At 49.5% G+C, this 14,437-nt stretch overlaps 1 protein-coding gene across 1 annotated transcript in view; it reads right to left on the reverse strand.

The window, feature by feature from the left end:
- Positions 1–13,620, reverse strand: part of LOC147107202 (RNA polymerase-associated protein CTR9 homolog) — a 47,528-nt gene extending 33,908 nt beyond the window's left edge. Inside the window, exons 1-3 of the mRNA XM_086008378.1 lie at positions 13,513–13,620; positions 12,224–12,322; positions 10,061–10,300 (exon numbers count right to left, since the gene is read on the reverse strand). Coding sequence (XP_085864504.1) covers positions 10,061–10,300; positions 12,224–12,322; positions 13,513–13,560 — 387 coding nt within the window. The 5' untranslated portion in view covers positions 13,561–13,620. The remainder of the gene's footprint in view (positions 1–10,060; positions 10,301–12,223; positions 12,323–13,512) is intronic.
- Between the last annotated feature and the right edge of the window lie 817 nt (positions 13,621–14,437).

Consider the following 14,437-nt stretch of genomic DNA (forward strand, 5'->3'; position numbering starts at 1 on the left):
GCAAGTTGTGCAGAGGACTCAAAGAATCTGCAAAGGGGTATAGACAGGCTAGGTGAGTGGGCAAACATTTGGCAGATGGAGTATAATGTGGGAAAGTGCGAGGTTATCCACTTTGGCAGGAAAAATAAAAAAGCAAATTATTATTTAAATGGAGAGAGATTACAAAATGCTACAGTTCAGAGGGACCTGGGGGTCCTTGTGCATGAAACACAATAAGTTAGCATGCAGGTACAGCAAGTAATCAAAAAGGCAAATGGAATGTTGGCCTTTATTTCAAGGGGGTTGGAGTATAAAAGCAAGGAAGTCCTGCTACAACTGTACAGGGCATTGGTGAGACCACACCTTGAGTACTGCGTACAGTTTTGTTCTCCTTATTTAAAGAAGGATATATTTGCATTGGAGGCAGTTCAGAAACAATTCACTAGGTTAATTCCAGAGATGAGGGGGTTGTCTTATGAGGAAAGGTTGAGCAGGTTGGGCCTATACTCATTGGAATTTAGAAGAATGAGAGGTGATCTTATTGAAACATATAAGATACTGAGGGGGCTCGACAGGGTAGATGCAGAGAGGATGTTTCCCCTCGTGGGGAAATCTAGAACTCGGGGGCACAGTCTCAGAATAAAGGGTCGCCCTTTTAGAACTGAGATGAGGAGGAATTTCTTCTCTCAGAGGGTCGTAAATCTGTGGAATTCTCTGCCCCAGAGAGCCGTGGAGGCTGGGTCATTAAATACATTTAAGGTGGAGATAGACAGATTTTTGCAAGATAAGGGAGTGAAGGGTTATGGGGAGCGGGCGGGGAAGTGGCTTTGAGCCCAAGATCAGCCATGATCTTGTTGAATGGCGGAGCAGGCTTGAGGGGCCAAGTGGCCTATTCCTGCTCCTGTTTCTTATGTTCTTAGTGTTGATTCATTCAAGTGCAAATCAGATAAGATTTCTTTCAGAAAGTAATATTTTGGGGTCCACTATATGAGTAATTGGAGACATGACATGTGGTGAGTATAGCATGCTCGGGAGGAACAAGGCAATCTCCTTATATCACTACCCATATTCCCCTTCCCTCTCCTAAGCTCACTTCTTTTTGTATCCGCTCCTGGAGAAATCTCCCCCTCATGTCCCTTAACACTGCACATTCTAATTCCCAACTACCTCGCCTTTGGCCCACTGTTCTCCAAGACATCTCTGCAGCTACTGACTTACTAAATCACAGCCTCTCCACCATCTCTGATGTCCTTGTCCCCACTAGAATCATTACACTCTCTCACCCTAGTTATTCCCCCTGGTATACCCCTCATCTCCACTCCCTCAAGTCAAAAGGACGCAGACCTGAACATCTTTGGCGGAGAACTGGACTAATCATCCATCATCAGATTTGGCCGGATCTTATAAAGCACTACCGGGTCCTGCTCTCCATCACCAAAGCCGCCCACTGTCCTAAGATCATCCTGGACGGCAAAAATTACACCAGGCTTCTCTTCACCACTAACCGTCTTCTCAAACCCCCCTCCCCTGCCTCCACCCCCCTCACCTCCAACAATAAATGTCAGGAGCTCAGGGACTTCTTTGTTAAAAAGATCGATGAGATACGTTCAACGGCTTCTGCTTTCAATTCCCTCCCTTCCCCTAGCCTACCGGACCTTACTTCCTCTCCGTTTCCCCCCTGCCCTAACCTTAAATTTGCATATTTCTCTAACTTCTCTCCTGTTCTCCCCCGACCATGCCCTTTCAAAGCTTATCTTGTCAATGAGACTGACCCCCTGCTCTCTCGACCCTAGCCCTACTAAATTGGTGACAACAATAACATGGGAGCCAGGAAGGAAAATTCAGTTAACGGTTCTCTCCCCTCCGGTATTGTCCCCCTTTCCTTCAAATCTGCCGTCATCACCCCTCTCCTCAAAAAACCAACCCTCTGCCCTTGCAAACTATCGCCCCATCTCCAACCTCCCTTTCCTCTCCGAAGTTCTTGAACGTGTTATCGCCTCCCAAATCCGTGCCTAACTTTCCCAAAACTTTCGATTAACCGGCCCCTAAATAACCGGAACGCTCTATCCACTGGCAAAATTCAGGAGTCGGTTCAGGTAACTTTTTTTACTTTTAGTTACTTTTTTTAATTGATTTGTTGCTGTACAAGGGTGTAGCTGAAGCTGTTGCTAAGTCAGAGACGCTTGCAACTTGTGCCCATTGTTCTGAAGCTGTTGCAGGGTTTGTTGCTTTATACGGAGCTCTAAGGTCCATATCTTTTACTATAGCGTTCGGTTATCCGGAATTGTTGATGAACCGGCACCATGTCGGTCCCGTCCGTGCCGGATACCAGAAAGTTTCCTGTATTTGAATTCCTCCAATCAAGCTTCCGCCCCTACCACAGTACTGAAACTGCTCTTACCAAGGTCACAAATGACATCCTAATTGACTGCGACAAAGGTAATCTACCCCTGCTCGTCCTCTGGACCTGTCTGTAGCCTTTGACACAGTTGTCCACAAAGTTCTGCTCCAATGCCTCTCCACCATCGTCCAGCTAGGTGGGACCGCACTCGCCTGGTTTAATTCCTATCTATCTAATCGTAACCATAGAATCACGTGGAATGGCTTCTCTTCCCGCTCCCGCATCGTTACCTCTGGTGTCCCCCAAGGATCTATCCTTGGCCCCCTCCTATTTCTCATCTACATGCTGCCCGTCGGTGACATCATCTGGCAACACAAAGTGAGTTTTCACATGTACACTGATGATGCCCAGCTCTACCTCTCCTCTACTTCTCTCGAACCCTCCACCGACTCTATACTATCAGACTGCTTGTCCGACATCCAGCACCGAATGAGCAGAAACTTTCTCCATTGTCTTCAGTTCACGCTACAAACTCCATTCCCTTTCCACTGACTCGATCTCTCTCCCCGGCAACTGTCTGAGGCTGACCAAGTCTGTACGCAACCTTGGTGTCATATTGAGCTTCCTAACTCCTATCCGTTCGATCGCCAAGACTGCCCATTTCCACCTTCGTAATATCGCCCGTCTCCGCCCTTACCTCAACTTATCTGCTGCTGAAATCCTCATGATTGCCTTTATCACCTCTAGACCTGACTATTCCAATGCACTGCTGGCCAGCTTCCCTAGTTCTACCCTCCATAAACTTGAGGTCATCCAAAACTCTGCCGCCCTTCTGCTAACTTGCACCAAGTCCCGCTCACCAATCTCTCCTATGCTCGCTGACCTACACTGGCTCCCAGTCCGGCAACACCTCAATTTTAAAATTCTCATCCTGGTTTTCAAATCCCTCCATGGCCTTGCTCCTTCTTATCCCTGTAATCACCTCCAGCCCTATAATCTCCCTAGACCTCAGCGCTCCACCTATTCGGGACTTATGAAAATCGCTGATTTTAAATGCTCCAGCACTGGTGGCCGCGCCTTCAGCTGCCTAGGTCCTAAACTCTAGAATTCCCTCCCTAAATCTTGCTGCCTCTCGCTCCTCCTTTAAGACACTCCTTAAAACCTACCTCTTCGACCAAGCTTTTGGTCATCTGCACTAATATCTCCTTATATGGCTCGGTGTCAAATCTTTTGGGGGGGATAACACTCCTGTGAAGCGCCTTGGGACGTCTTACTATGTTAAAAGGCGCTGTATAACTAGAAGTTGTTGTTGTTGGAACAGGTGACTTTGGACCTCTGGTTCCCAAAGCTCTCCACCACTGGGGGGTTTTCCTCGCCTCATGTCTGGGTCTGTTGTAGACTCATTGATAGAGATGGATCGCTGTGATTAGTCAACAACTCCATTATCACTGGATCATGCAACTACCAGGATGGGAGAAGGTGAATGAGATGGGCCTGGGTCTTTAGTGGTTGAGCAATTCCTAGGTTCCTAAGAGGCCCAGTTTTGCCCAGATTAAGCTTTGTAAAACTGGACCAGGTGAGGAAGCAAGCTAACCCAACCTGCTCGGCCCAAGAGGCAAGACACTCATCGAGACTGCGACAGACTCAGCTATTTCATAACCAGAGGGTTTTGGTTGGCAAGGCATCTCAAAGGCGGTTTAGTCGATTGATAATACAACGCCAAGACCATGGTCTAGATTTGCCAATTGGTGTATTTTTTAAAAACACTGACGTCTACATAAGAACATAAGAAACAGGAGCAGGAGTAGGCCATTTGGCCCTTCTGAGACTGACCCCTGGTTCTAGACTCCCCAGCCAGGGGAAACATCCTCCCTGCATCTACCCTGTAAGAATTTTGTATGTTTCAATGAGATCACCTCTCATTCTTCTGAACTCTAGAGAATGTGGGCCTAGTCTACTCAATCTCTCCTCATAGGACAATCCCCCCATCCCAGGAACCAGTCTGGTGAACCTTTGTTGCACTCCCTCTATGGCAAGTATATCCTTCCTGAGGTAAGGAGCCCAAAACTGTACACAATACTCCAGGTGTGGTCTCACCAGGGTCCTATATAATTGCAGTAAGATGTCTTTACTCTTATACTCAAATCCTCTTGTAATAAAGGCCAACATACCATTTGCTTTCCTAATTGCTTGCTGTACCTGCATGTTAACTTTCAGTGATTCGTGTACAAAGACACCCAGGTCCCTCTGAACGCCAACATTTCCCAATCTCTCACCATTTAAAAAATATTATAATACTTTTCTAGTTACATAGAAACATAGAAGATAGGAGCAGGAGTAGGCCATTCGGCCCCTCGAGCCTGCTCCGCCATTCAACGAGATCATGGCTGATCATCCAAATTCAGTACCCTGTCCCTGCCTTCTCGCCATATCCCTTGATCCCTTTAGCCGTAAGAAATATATCCAACTCCTTCTTGAATATATTTAATGAACTGGCCTCCACTGCCCTCTGTGGCAGAGAATTCCACAGGTTCACCACTCTCTGGGTGAAGAAATTCCTCCTCATCTCAGTCCTAAATGGCTTACCCCTTATCCTTAGGCTGTGACCTCTGGTTCTGGACTCCCCGGCCATCGGGAACATCCTTCCTGCATCTAGTCTGTCTAATCCTGTTAGAATTTTATAGGTTTCAATGAGATCCCCTCTCATTCTTCTAAACTCCAGCGAGTACAAGCCCAATCAACCCAATCTCTCCTCGTACATCATTCCTGCCATCCCAGGTATCAGCCTGGTGAATCTTCGCTGAGAACATCCTTCCTCAGACAGGGCGACCAAAACTGCACACAATACTCAAGGTGTGGTCTCACCAAGGCTTTGTACAACTGCAGCAAGACATCCTTGTTCCTGTACTCGAACCCTCTCGCTATGAAGGCCAACATACCATTTGCCTTCTTAACCGCCTGCTGCACCTGCATGCTTACCTTCAGCGACTTGTGCACAAGGGCACCCAGGTCCGACCAAAGTGGATAACTTCACATTTCTCCACATTATATTCCATTTGCCATGTTCTTGCCCACTCACTTAGCCTGTCTATATCCCCTTGAAGCCTCTTTGCATCCTCCTCACAACCTACATTCCCACCCAGCTTTGTATCATCAGCAAACTTGGATATATTACATTTGGTCCCCTCATCCAAATCATTGATGTAGATTGTGAATAGCTGAGGCCCAAGCACTGATCCTTGTGGTACCCCACTAGTTACAGCCTGCCAACCTGAAAATGACCAGTTTATTGCTACTCTCTGGTTAATGGACAGAAAACAATCCTCAATCCATGCTAGTATATTACCCCCAATGCCATGAGCCCTAGTTTTGTTTAATAACCTCTTGTGTGGCATCTTATCGAATGCCTTCTGACAATCCAAATACACCACATCCACTGGTTCCCCCTTATCTATTCTGCTAGTTACAACTTCAAAAAAGTCGAACAGATTTGTCAAACACGATTTCCCTTTCATAAATCCGTGTTGATTCTGCCCAATCCTATTATTATTTTCTAAGTGCCCTGTTACCACGTCCTTAATAATAGATTCTAGCATTTTCCCTACTACTGATGTCAGGCTAACTGGTCTGTAGTTCCCCGTTTTCTCTCTCCCTCCTTTCTTAAATAGTGGGGTTACATTTGCCACCTTCCAATCTGCAGGAACCTTTCCAGAATCTATGGAATTTTGGAAAACAACAACCAATACATCCACTATCTCTATAGCCACCTCTTTCAAAACCCTAGGATGTAGGCCATCAGGTCCAGGGGATTTATCGGCTTTCAGTCCCATTAATTTCTCCAGTACTACTTTTTTACGAACACTAATTTCTTTCAGTTCCTCATTCTCACTAGACCCTGGGTTCTCCACTATTTCCGGGAAGTTTTTTTGCGTCTTCTTCCGTGAAGACAGACAAAGTATTTGTTTAATTTCTCCGCCATTTCCTTATTCCCCATTATAATTTCTCCTGTCTCAGCCTGTAAGGGACCCACATTTACTTCCGTTAATCTTTTCCTTTTTACATACCTATAGAAGCTTTTACAGTCTGTTTTTATGTCTCTCGCTAGTTACTCTCATATTCTATTTTCCCTTTATCAATTTCTTGGTCTCCTTTTGCTGAATTCTAAAATCCTCCCAATCCTCAGGCTTGCTAATCTTTTTGGCAACATTATAAGCCTCTTCCTTTGATCTAATACTATCTTTAACTTCTCTTGTTAACCACGGTTAGACCGCTTTTCCTGTGGGGTTTTTGTGCCTTAAAGGAATGTATATTTGTTGTAAATTATGTATTAATTCTTTAAATGCTAGCCATTGCTTCTCTACCATCATACCTTTTAATGTAGTTTCCCAATCTACCTTAGCCAACTCGCCCCTCATACCTACGTAGTTTGCTTTGTTTAGATTTAAGACCCTAGTTTCGGATTTAACTATATCACTTTCAAACTCAATATAAAATTCTATCATATCATCTATCTTCCCTAAAGGCCCCTTTACTACAAGGTTATTAATTAACCCTTTCTCGTTGCATAATACTAGATCTAAAATAGCCTGTTCCCTAATTGGTTCAACATACTGATCTAGAAAACTATCTTGCATACATGCCATGAATTCGTCCTCCACACTATCACTTCAAATTTGGTTTGCCCAGTCTCTATGTAGATTAAAGTCCCCCATGATCACTGTTTTACCCTGGTTACATGCGCCTCTAATTTCCTGATTTATACTCTGCTCTACATTACAACTACTGTTTGGGGGCCTATAAACAACTCCCACCAATGTTTTCTGCCTCTTGCTGTTTCTTAGCTCCACCCAAACTGATTCTACTTCTTGATTTACGGAGCTAAGATCCTTTCTCTCTACTGTCTTTATCTCATCCTTTATTATGAGGGCTACCCCTCTTCCTTTTCCATTTTGCCTATCCTTTCTAAAAGTTATGTATCCTGGAATATACCTGCTGTTACCTGCTTCAAATGAACATAAGAATTAAGAGCAGGAGCAGGGCATACTGCCACACGAGCCTGCTCCGCCATTCAATAAGATCATGGCTGATCTTCGACCTGAACTCCACTTTCCCGCCCGATCCCAATATGATGATCAGCCATGATCGCATTGAATGGCGGAGCAGGCTCGAGGGGCCGAATGGCCTACTCCTGCTCCTATCTTCTATGTTTCTATAAATGCAAGAGTTTCTTTGGAATGCACTGCTTGATAGAATTAAATCTGTTTCCACCATCCTATGTCTATGTCTATCCCTTGATCCCCTAGAGTCGAAAAATCTATCAATCCCAGCCTTGAATATACTCAACGACTCAACATCCAGTTTGGGGCAGAGAATTCCAAAGATTCACAACCCTCTGAATGAAGAAATTCCTCCTCATCGTGGTCTTAAATGGCCGACCCCTTATCCTGAGACTGTGACCCCTAGTTCTAGACTCTCCAGCCAGGGGAAACAACCTCTCAGCATCTACCCTGTCAATCTCCTTCAGAATTTTATATGTTTGAATGAGATCACCTCTCATTCTTCTAAACTCCAGTGAGTACAGGTAGACTATCCTTTTCCGCACTTCCGAAAACCGAAAACCTCTGAAAACCGAAAGTGTTTTCGTGGAGCGTAAGTCGTGCGCACGACATAACCCAAGTGGCGCCAAACATGACAGGAGTGGTCCTCCGGGGCCCAGAACAAGAATTCCTGCAGATTGTCGACACGCCGGCCTTCGCTCTCGATGTTAAGTGTGACTGAGGGAGCTCTGCCTTTCCCTGTGAGCAGGGCCGAGGGTCACAGAGTTCCCTCCTGGGTAGGAGATTGCAGGCCGAGCCGGGCAGTGTGAAGGAGGTACCGGGAGAGTGAACCCAACAATACAGCGGCCTGTCCGATAGCTGCAGCGGCCCGTCCGATATTCTTTCCCCCCCCCGCCCCCCGACCTGATTCGCGGGCCAGCTTAGTGTAGGAGTCAGCCGATATCCGGCTTTCCCACAACTGCCGGCGGCAGTCGAGCCCCAGGCCCCTGCTAAGTCAAGGAATTCAGATACGGAGCAGGGGGAGCCGGAGCCAGAAACCTCGATTTAAACAGTCAGGCTGTGGAAAGAGTCTCTGTAGCTTAGCAACAGCTTCAGAGAGGCTTCCAAGGCAGGGCCCGAGTGTTTACAAGCTGTTGCTAAGCAACAGTGTTTGTTCTCAAAACCTTCTGAAATCCGAAAAATTCCAAAAACCGAAACACAGCTGGTCCCAAGGTTTTCGGATAAAGGATAGTCTACCTGTATAGGCCCATTCTACACAATCTCTCATCATAGGACACCCCTCTCATCACAGGGATCAATCTAGTGAACCTTCGTTGCACCGCCTCAGAATCTTATATGTACTGGTACTGTCGACATCAAGCGGGAAAAACCAGGCTTGTGTGTTTATATAGACAGCCCATTGGCACAGTTTGTTACTGCATTAACCCAACACAGTGTGCCACATACATGGTAGAGATTGACAACTGGCAATTTCAAAGCTTTACTGTAGCCTTGGGACAGAGAGAGCGGACGCAGGTGATCGGTGGAATGGGGAAAGGGCAGGGAGTGGGACTGAGTGGAGAGGTCTTTCAGAGGGGCACTCGGGCGAATGGGGAAAGGGCAGGGAGTGGGACTGAGTGGAGAGGTCTTTCAGAGGGGACACTCGGGCGATAAGGAAAGGGCAGGGAGTGGGACTGAGTGGAGAGGTCTTTCAGAGGGGCACTCGGGGGATGGGGAAAGGGCAGGGAGTGGGACTGAGTGGAGAGGTCTTTCAGAGGGGGCACTCGGGCGAATGGGGAAAGGGCAGGGAGTGGGACTGAGTGGAGAGGTCTTTCAGAGGGGGCACTCGGGGGATGGGGAAAGGGCAGGGAGTGGGACTGAGTGGAGAGGTCTTTCAGAGGGGGCACTCGGGGAATGGGGAAAGGGCAGGGAGTGGGACTGAGTGGAGAGGTCTTTCAGAGGGGCACTCGGGGGATGGGGAAAGGGCAGGGAGTGGGACTGAGTGGAGAGGTCTTTCAGAGGGGGCACTCGGGTGAATGGGGAAAGGGCAGGGAGTGGGACTGACTAGGTAACTCTTTCAGAGGCAAGTGGGATGAACGATCCCTTCTGTGCTGTAAAATTCTATCTTGCTATTCTATGAGGCTATCACAACTTGGTTTCATTCGTTCAATGAGAAGCATTTCTCCAGTGTTCGCAAGCTTGTACTAATAACTCGGCAGGCCGTACTACACTGCACCTCGCCATATCGCACCTCTCCGCATCTCGCCATATCAAAGCTCACCGCACCTCGCCATATCGCACCTCACCGCACCTCATTGCATCTCGCCATATCAAAGATCACCGCACCTTGCCATATCGTACCTCTCCGCATCATCGCCGTATCAAAGTTCACCGCAACTCGCCGTATTGCACCTCACCGCACCGCAACTCACCGTATCGCACCGCACCTCACCGTATCACACCTCACTGCAACTCACCATATCGCACCTCACCGCAACTCACCGTATTGCACCTCACCGTATCTCACCTCACCGTATCACACCTCACCGCAACTCACCGTATCGCACCTCACCGCATTGCACCTCACCACAACTCAGCATATCACACCTCACCGGCTCACACCGCACCGGCTCCTCGCCTCACCGTACCATACCTCACCCCACAGTCCCGTACCGCACCTCGCTCATGTCTGCTGTGACCTTACCTGGTCGTACATGATGATTTTGTCGGCCATGGTGTAGAGCAGGGTGGCCTGCGTGATGAGCTCTTTCTTCGCATCTTTATTCTTTTCTTTCCGAGCCTGCTGTACATAGTAAGCGGCGAGTGTGTCCAGACAGGTCATCTGGTCCTTCTCATGATCTCGGTAATCCAGGTTTCCATCGATACGAGCGGCCTCCAGCAGCTTCACGAAATCTTCTGTCTTTCCTTGCTTGAAGTACTCGAGCTTTAAGATAGAAATGTTTTTAATTTGTGTGTGACAGCAAAACAAGTACTTTAACAGCCTTGAGATTTGCGTGTCCGGGAATCAAGCTGTGAGCAGCACACTCAGAACATAGGATCAGGAGCAGGCCATTCAGCCTCTGCTCTCTGTCTCCTATCTTGCAATCAATTACCAACCCATGTCACAAGGTTCCGTGCATTTTTTTTTTTTTTAACCAACAATCTCCTGTCAAATGTCTTCTGGAAGTCCATATAGATGACATCCACAGCCTCTCCCCTATCTACCATAGGAACAGGATTAGGCCATTCAGCCCCTCGAGCCTGTTCTGCCATTCAATGAGACCCTGGTTGATCTGTGTCCCAACTCCATCCATCCGTCCTGGCTCCATCTCCCTTTATACCCTTGGCTAGCAAAAATCTATCAATTTCAGATTCAGAATGGTTAATTGAGCCCCAGCATGACCCAGGTCAGACATGACCTACCCATCACTAATCCATGCCGGCTCTCTCTGATCGGCTCACACTTGTCCAAGTGCTTACTCACTCTGTCTCTGACAATACATTCGTTACATCCCCCCACAGGTGATGCTAAACTGACGGACTCATTCATACTACAGCAGTACAAAATGGTAATAAATCCCTCACAGCCCAGTCGGTAGCACTCACTAACCTATGACTTTTAGAATCATATAGCGCAGGAGGCCATTCGGCCCATCGTGCCTGTGCCAGCTCTTTGAAAGAGCTCTCCAATTAGTCCCACTCCCCCCTGCTCTTTCCCCACAGCCCTGCAATCTTTTCCTTTATTTATCCAATTCCCTTTTGAAAGTCATAGAAACATAGAAGATAGGAGCAGGAGTAGGCCATTCGGCCCCTCGAGCCTGCTCCACCATTCAATGCGATCATGGCTGATCATCCAAATTCAGTACCCGGTCCCTGCTTTCTCCCCATACGCCTTAAGGCTAAAGGGATCAAGAAATATATCCAAGTCCTTCTTGAATATATTTAATGAACTGGCCTCTACTGCCTTCTGTGGTAGAGAATTCCACAGGTTCACCACTCTCTGGGTGAAGAAATTCCTCCTCATCTCTGTCCTAAATGGCTTACCCCTTATCCTTAAACTGTGACCCCTGGTTCTGGACTCCCCGACCATCGGGAACATCCTTCCTGCATCTAGTCTGTCTAGTCCTGTTAGAATTTTATAAGTTTCAATGAGATCCCCTCTCATTCTTCTAAACTCCAGCAAGTATAAGCCCAATCGACCCATTCTCTCCTCATACGTCATTCCTGCCATCCCAAGTATCAGCCTGGTGAATCTTCGCTGAACTCCTTCCATGGCAAGAACATCCTTCCTCAGATAAGGCAACCAAAACTGCACACAATACTCAAGGTGTGGTCTCACCAAGGCCCTGTACAACTGCAGCAAGACATCCTTGTTCCTGTACTCGAATCCTCTCGCTACGAGTTAGTCAGACATGATTTGCCTTTAACAAATCCAATTTGGCTTTCATTTATTAACCCATATTCTTCCGTGACAATTAATTTTGTCCCGATTATGGTCTCTAGAAGTTTTCCCACCACCAACGTTAGGCTGACTGGTCTGCAGTTGCCGGGTTTATCCCTCTCCCCTTTTTATAAACAAGGGTTAACATTTTCAATCCTCCAGTCCTCTGGCACCACTCCCATGTCCAAAGAGGATTGCAAGATTGTGGCCAAAGCTTCTGCAATTTCAACCCTTACTTCCCTCAATAACCTCGGATGCTTCCCATCTGGGACCGGGTGACTTTTCTACCCTAAGCGCTGCCAAACTTTTAAGTACCGCCGCCCCCCCCATCTACTTTTATCCTATCCAATCGATGATCGGATTGTCACTGTGTATTTATATAATCACGCTGTTTTGAATCTCTGAAAGAAATACTGAAATACAAACCGCCAAGGCCATCCATATGTGAAGCTGGGTGTGTTCCTGCTTGAGGATACTGATGACTTCATCTCCCTCCGGTAGCTGGTCGAAGTCAAGTTCAATGACCTAAAAAATAAACGGTGAAATGTAGGTTAGCTGTGACAGGGTTTCATTTATCCGTCACCCCCCACCCCCCCTCTGTCCCCGGGCCTCTCCCCTCCCTGTCCCCGGGCCTCTCTCGCGCACCCCCCCCCCCCCCCGCGGGCCTCCCCCTGTCCCCGGGCGTCTCTCTCTCTCTCTCCCTCCCCCCCCCCCCCCGCGGGCCTCCCCCTGTCGTCTCTCTCTCTCTTCCTCCCCCCCCACCGGGCCTCCCCCTGTCCTCCCCCTCTCCCCGGGTCTCCCCCTGTCCCCGGGCCTCCCCCTCTCCCCGGGCCTCCCCCTCTCCCCCTCTCCCCGGGCCTCCCCCTCTCCCCCTGTCCCCGGGCCTCCCTCTCTCCCCGGGCCTCCCTCTCTCCCCGGGCCTCCCCCTCTCCCCCCTCTCTCCCCGGGCCTCCCTCTCTCCCCCTGTCCCCGGGCCTCCCTCTCTCCCCCTGTCCCCGGGCCTCCCTCTCTCCCCTGTCCCCCCTCTCTCCCCTGTCCCCCTCTCTCCCCCTGTCCCCCCTCTCTCCCCCCTGTCCCCCCTCTCTCCCCGGGCCTCCCCCTGTCCCCCCTCTCTCCCCGGGCCTCCCCCTCTCCCCGGGCCTCCCCCTCTCCCCCTGTCCCCGGGCCTCCCCCTCTCCCCGGGCCTCCCCCTCTCCCGGGCCTCCCTCTCTCCCCCTCTCCCGGGCCTCCCTCTCTCCCCCTCTCCCCGGGCCTCCCTCTCTCCCCGGGCCTCCCTCTCTCCCCCTGTCCCCGGGCCTCCCTCTCTCCCCGGGCCTCCCTCTCTCCCCGGGCCTCCCTCTCTCCCCCTCTCCCCGGGCCTCCCCCTCTCCCCCTCTCCCCGGGCCTCCCCCTCTCCCCGGGCCTCCCTCTCTCCCCCTGTCCCCCCTCTCTCCCCCTGTCCCCCCCTCTCTCCCCCCTGTCCCCCCTCTCTCCCCCTGTCCCCCCTCTCTCCCCGGGCCTCCCTCTCTCCCCCTGTCCCCGGGCCTCCCTCTCTCCCCCTGTCCCCGGGCCTCCCCCTGTCCCCGGGCCTCCCTCTCTCCCCGGGCCTCCCTCTCTCCCCTGTCCCCGGGCCTCCCTCTCTCCCCGGGCCTCTCTCCCCCTGTCCCCGGGCCTCTCTCCCCCTGTCCCCGGGCCTCTCTCGCCCCGGGTCTCTCACCCTGTCCCGGGTCTCTCACCTCATCCGTGTCCCGGAGCGGGATCTCGATGGAGCCGCGCGACAACATCCCGGGCCCGCTCCCGCCCGACACTGACCCCCGGACCACTTCCGGGGCAGAGAGAGAAGAGAGAGAGAAAAAAACAGAGTGAGAGAGAAACAGAGAGAGAGAAACAGTGAGAGAGAGAGAAAAAAACAGAGTGAGAGAGAGAGAGACAGTGAGAGAGAGAGAAAAAAACAGAGTGAGAGAGAAACAGAGAGAGAGAGACAGTGAGAGAGAGAGAAAAAAACAGAGTGAGAGAGAAACAGAGAGAGAGAGAGACAGAGAGAGAGAAACAGTGAGAGAGAGAGAAAAAAACAGAGTGAGAGAGAAACAGAGAGAGAGAGAGAGAGAGAAAAACAAAGAGAGAAACAGAGTGAGAGAGAAACAGAGTGAAAAACAGAGTGCGAGAGAGAAACAGAGAGAGAGAGACAGAAAGAGAGAGACAGAGAAACAGTGAGAGAAACAGAGTGAGAAAGAGAAACAGAGAGAGAGAGAGAAACAGAGAGAGAGAAACAGAGTGAAAGGAGAGAGAGAAACAGAGTGAGAGGAGAGAGAGAGAAACTGAGAGAAACAGAGAGAGAGAGAAAAACAAAGAGAAACAGAGTGAGAGAGAAACAGAGTGAGAGAGAGAGCGAGAGAGAGAAACAGAGAGAGAGAGACAGAGAGAGAGAAACAGAGAGAGAGAGAGAGAGAGAAACAGTGAGAGAGAAACAGTGAGAGAGAGAAACAGTGAGAGAGAGAAACAGAGAGAGCGAGAGAAGCAGAGAGAGAGAAACAGAGAGAGAAAGACCGAGAGAGAGAGAAAGAGAGAGAGAGAGAGAGAAAGACAAAGACAGAGAGAGAGAGGAGGACGGAGACAGACAGACAGACAGAGAAAGGCAGAGAGAGACAATGAAAAATAGAG

Source organism: Somniosus microcephalus, chromosome 15 (assembly GCF_052327205.1).
Source record: "Somniosus microcephalus isolate GS21.2 chromosome 15, FLI_Smic_1.0, whole genome shotgun sequence".
Taxonomy (NCBI): domain Eukaryota; kingdom Metazoa; phylum Chordata; class Chondrichthyes; order Squaliformes; family Somniosidae; genus Somniosus; species Somniosus microcephalus.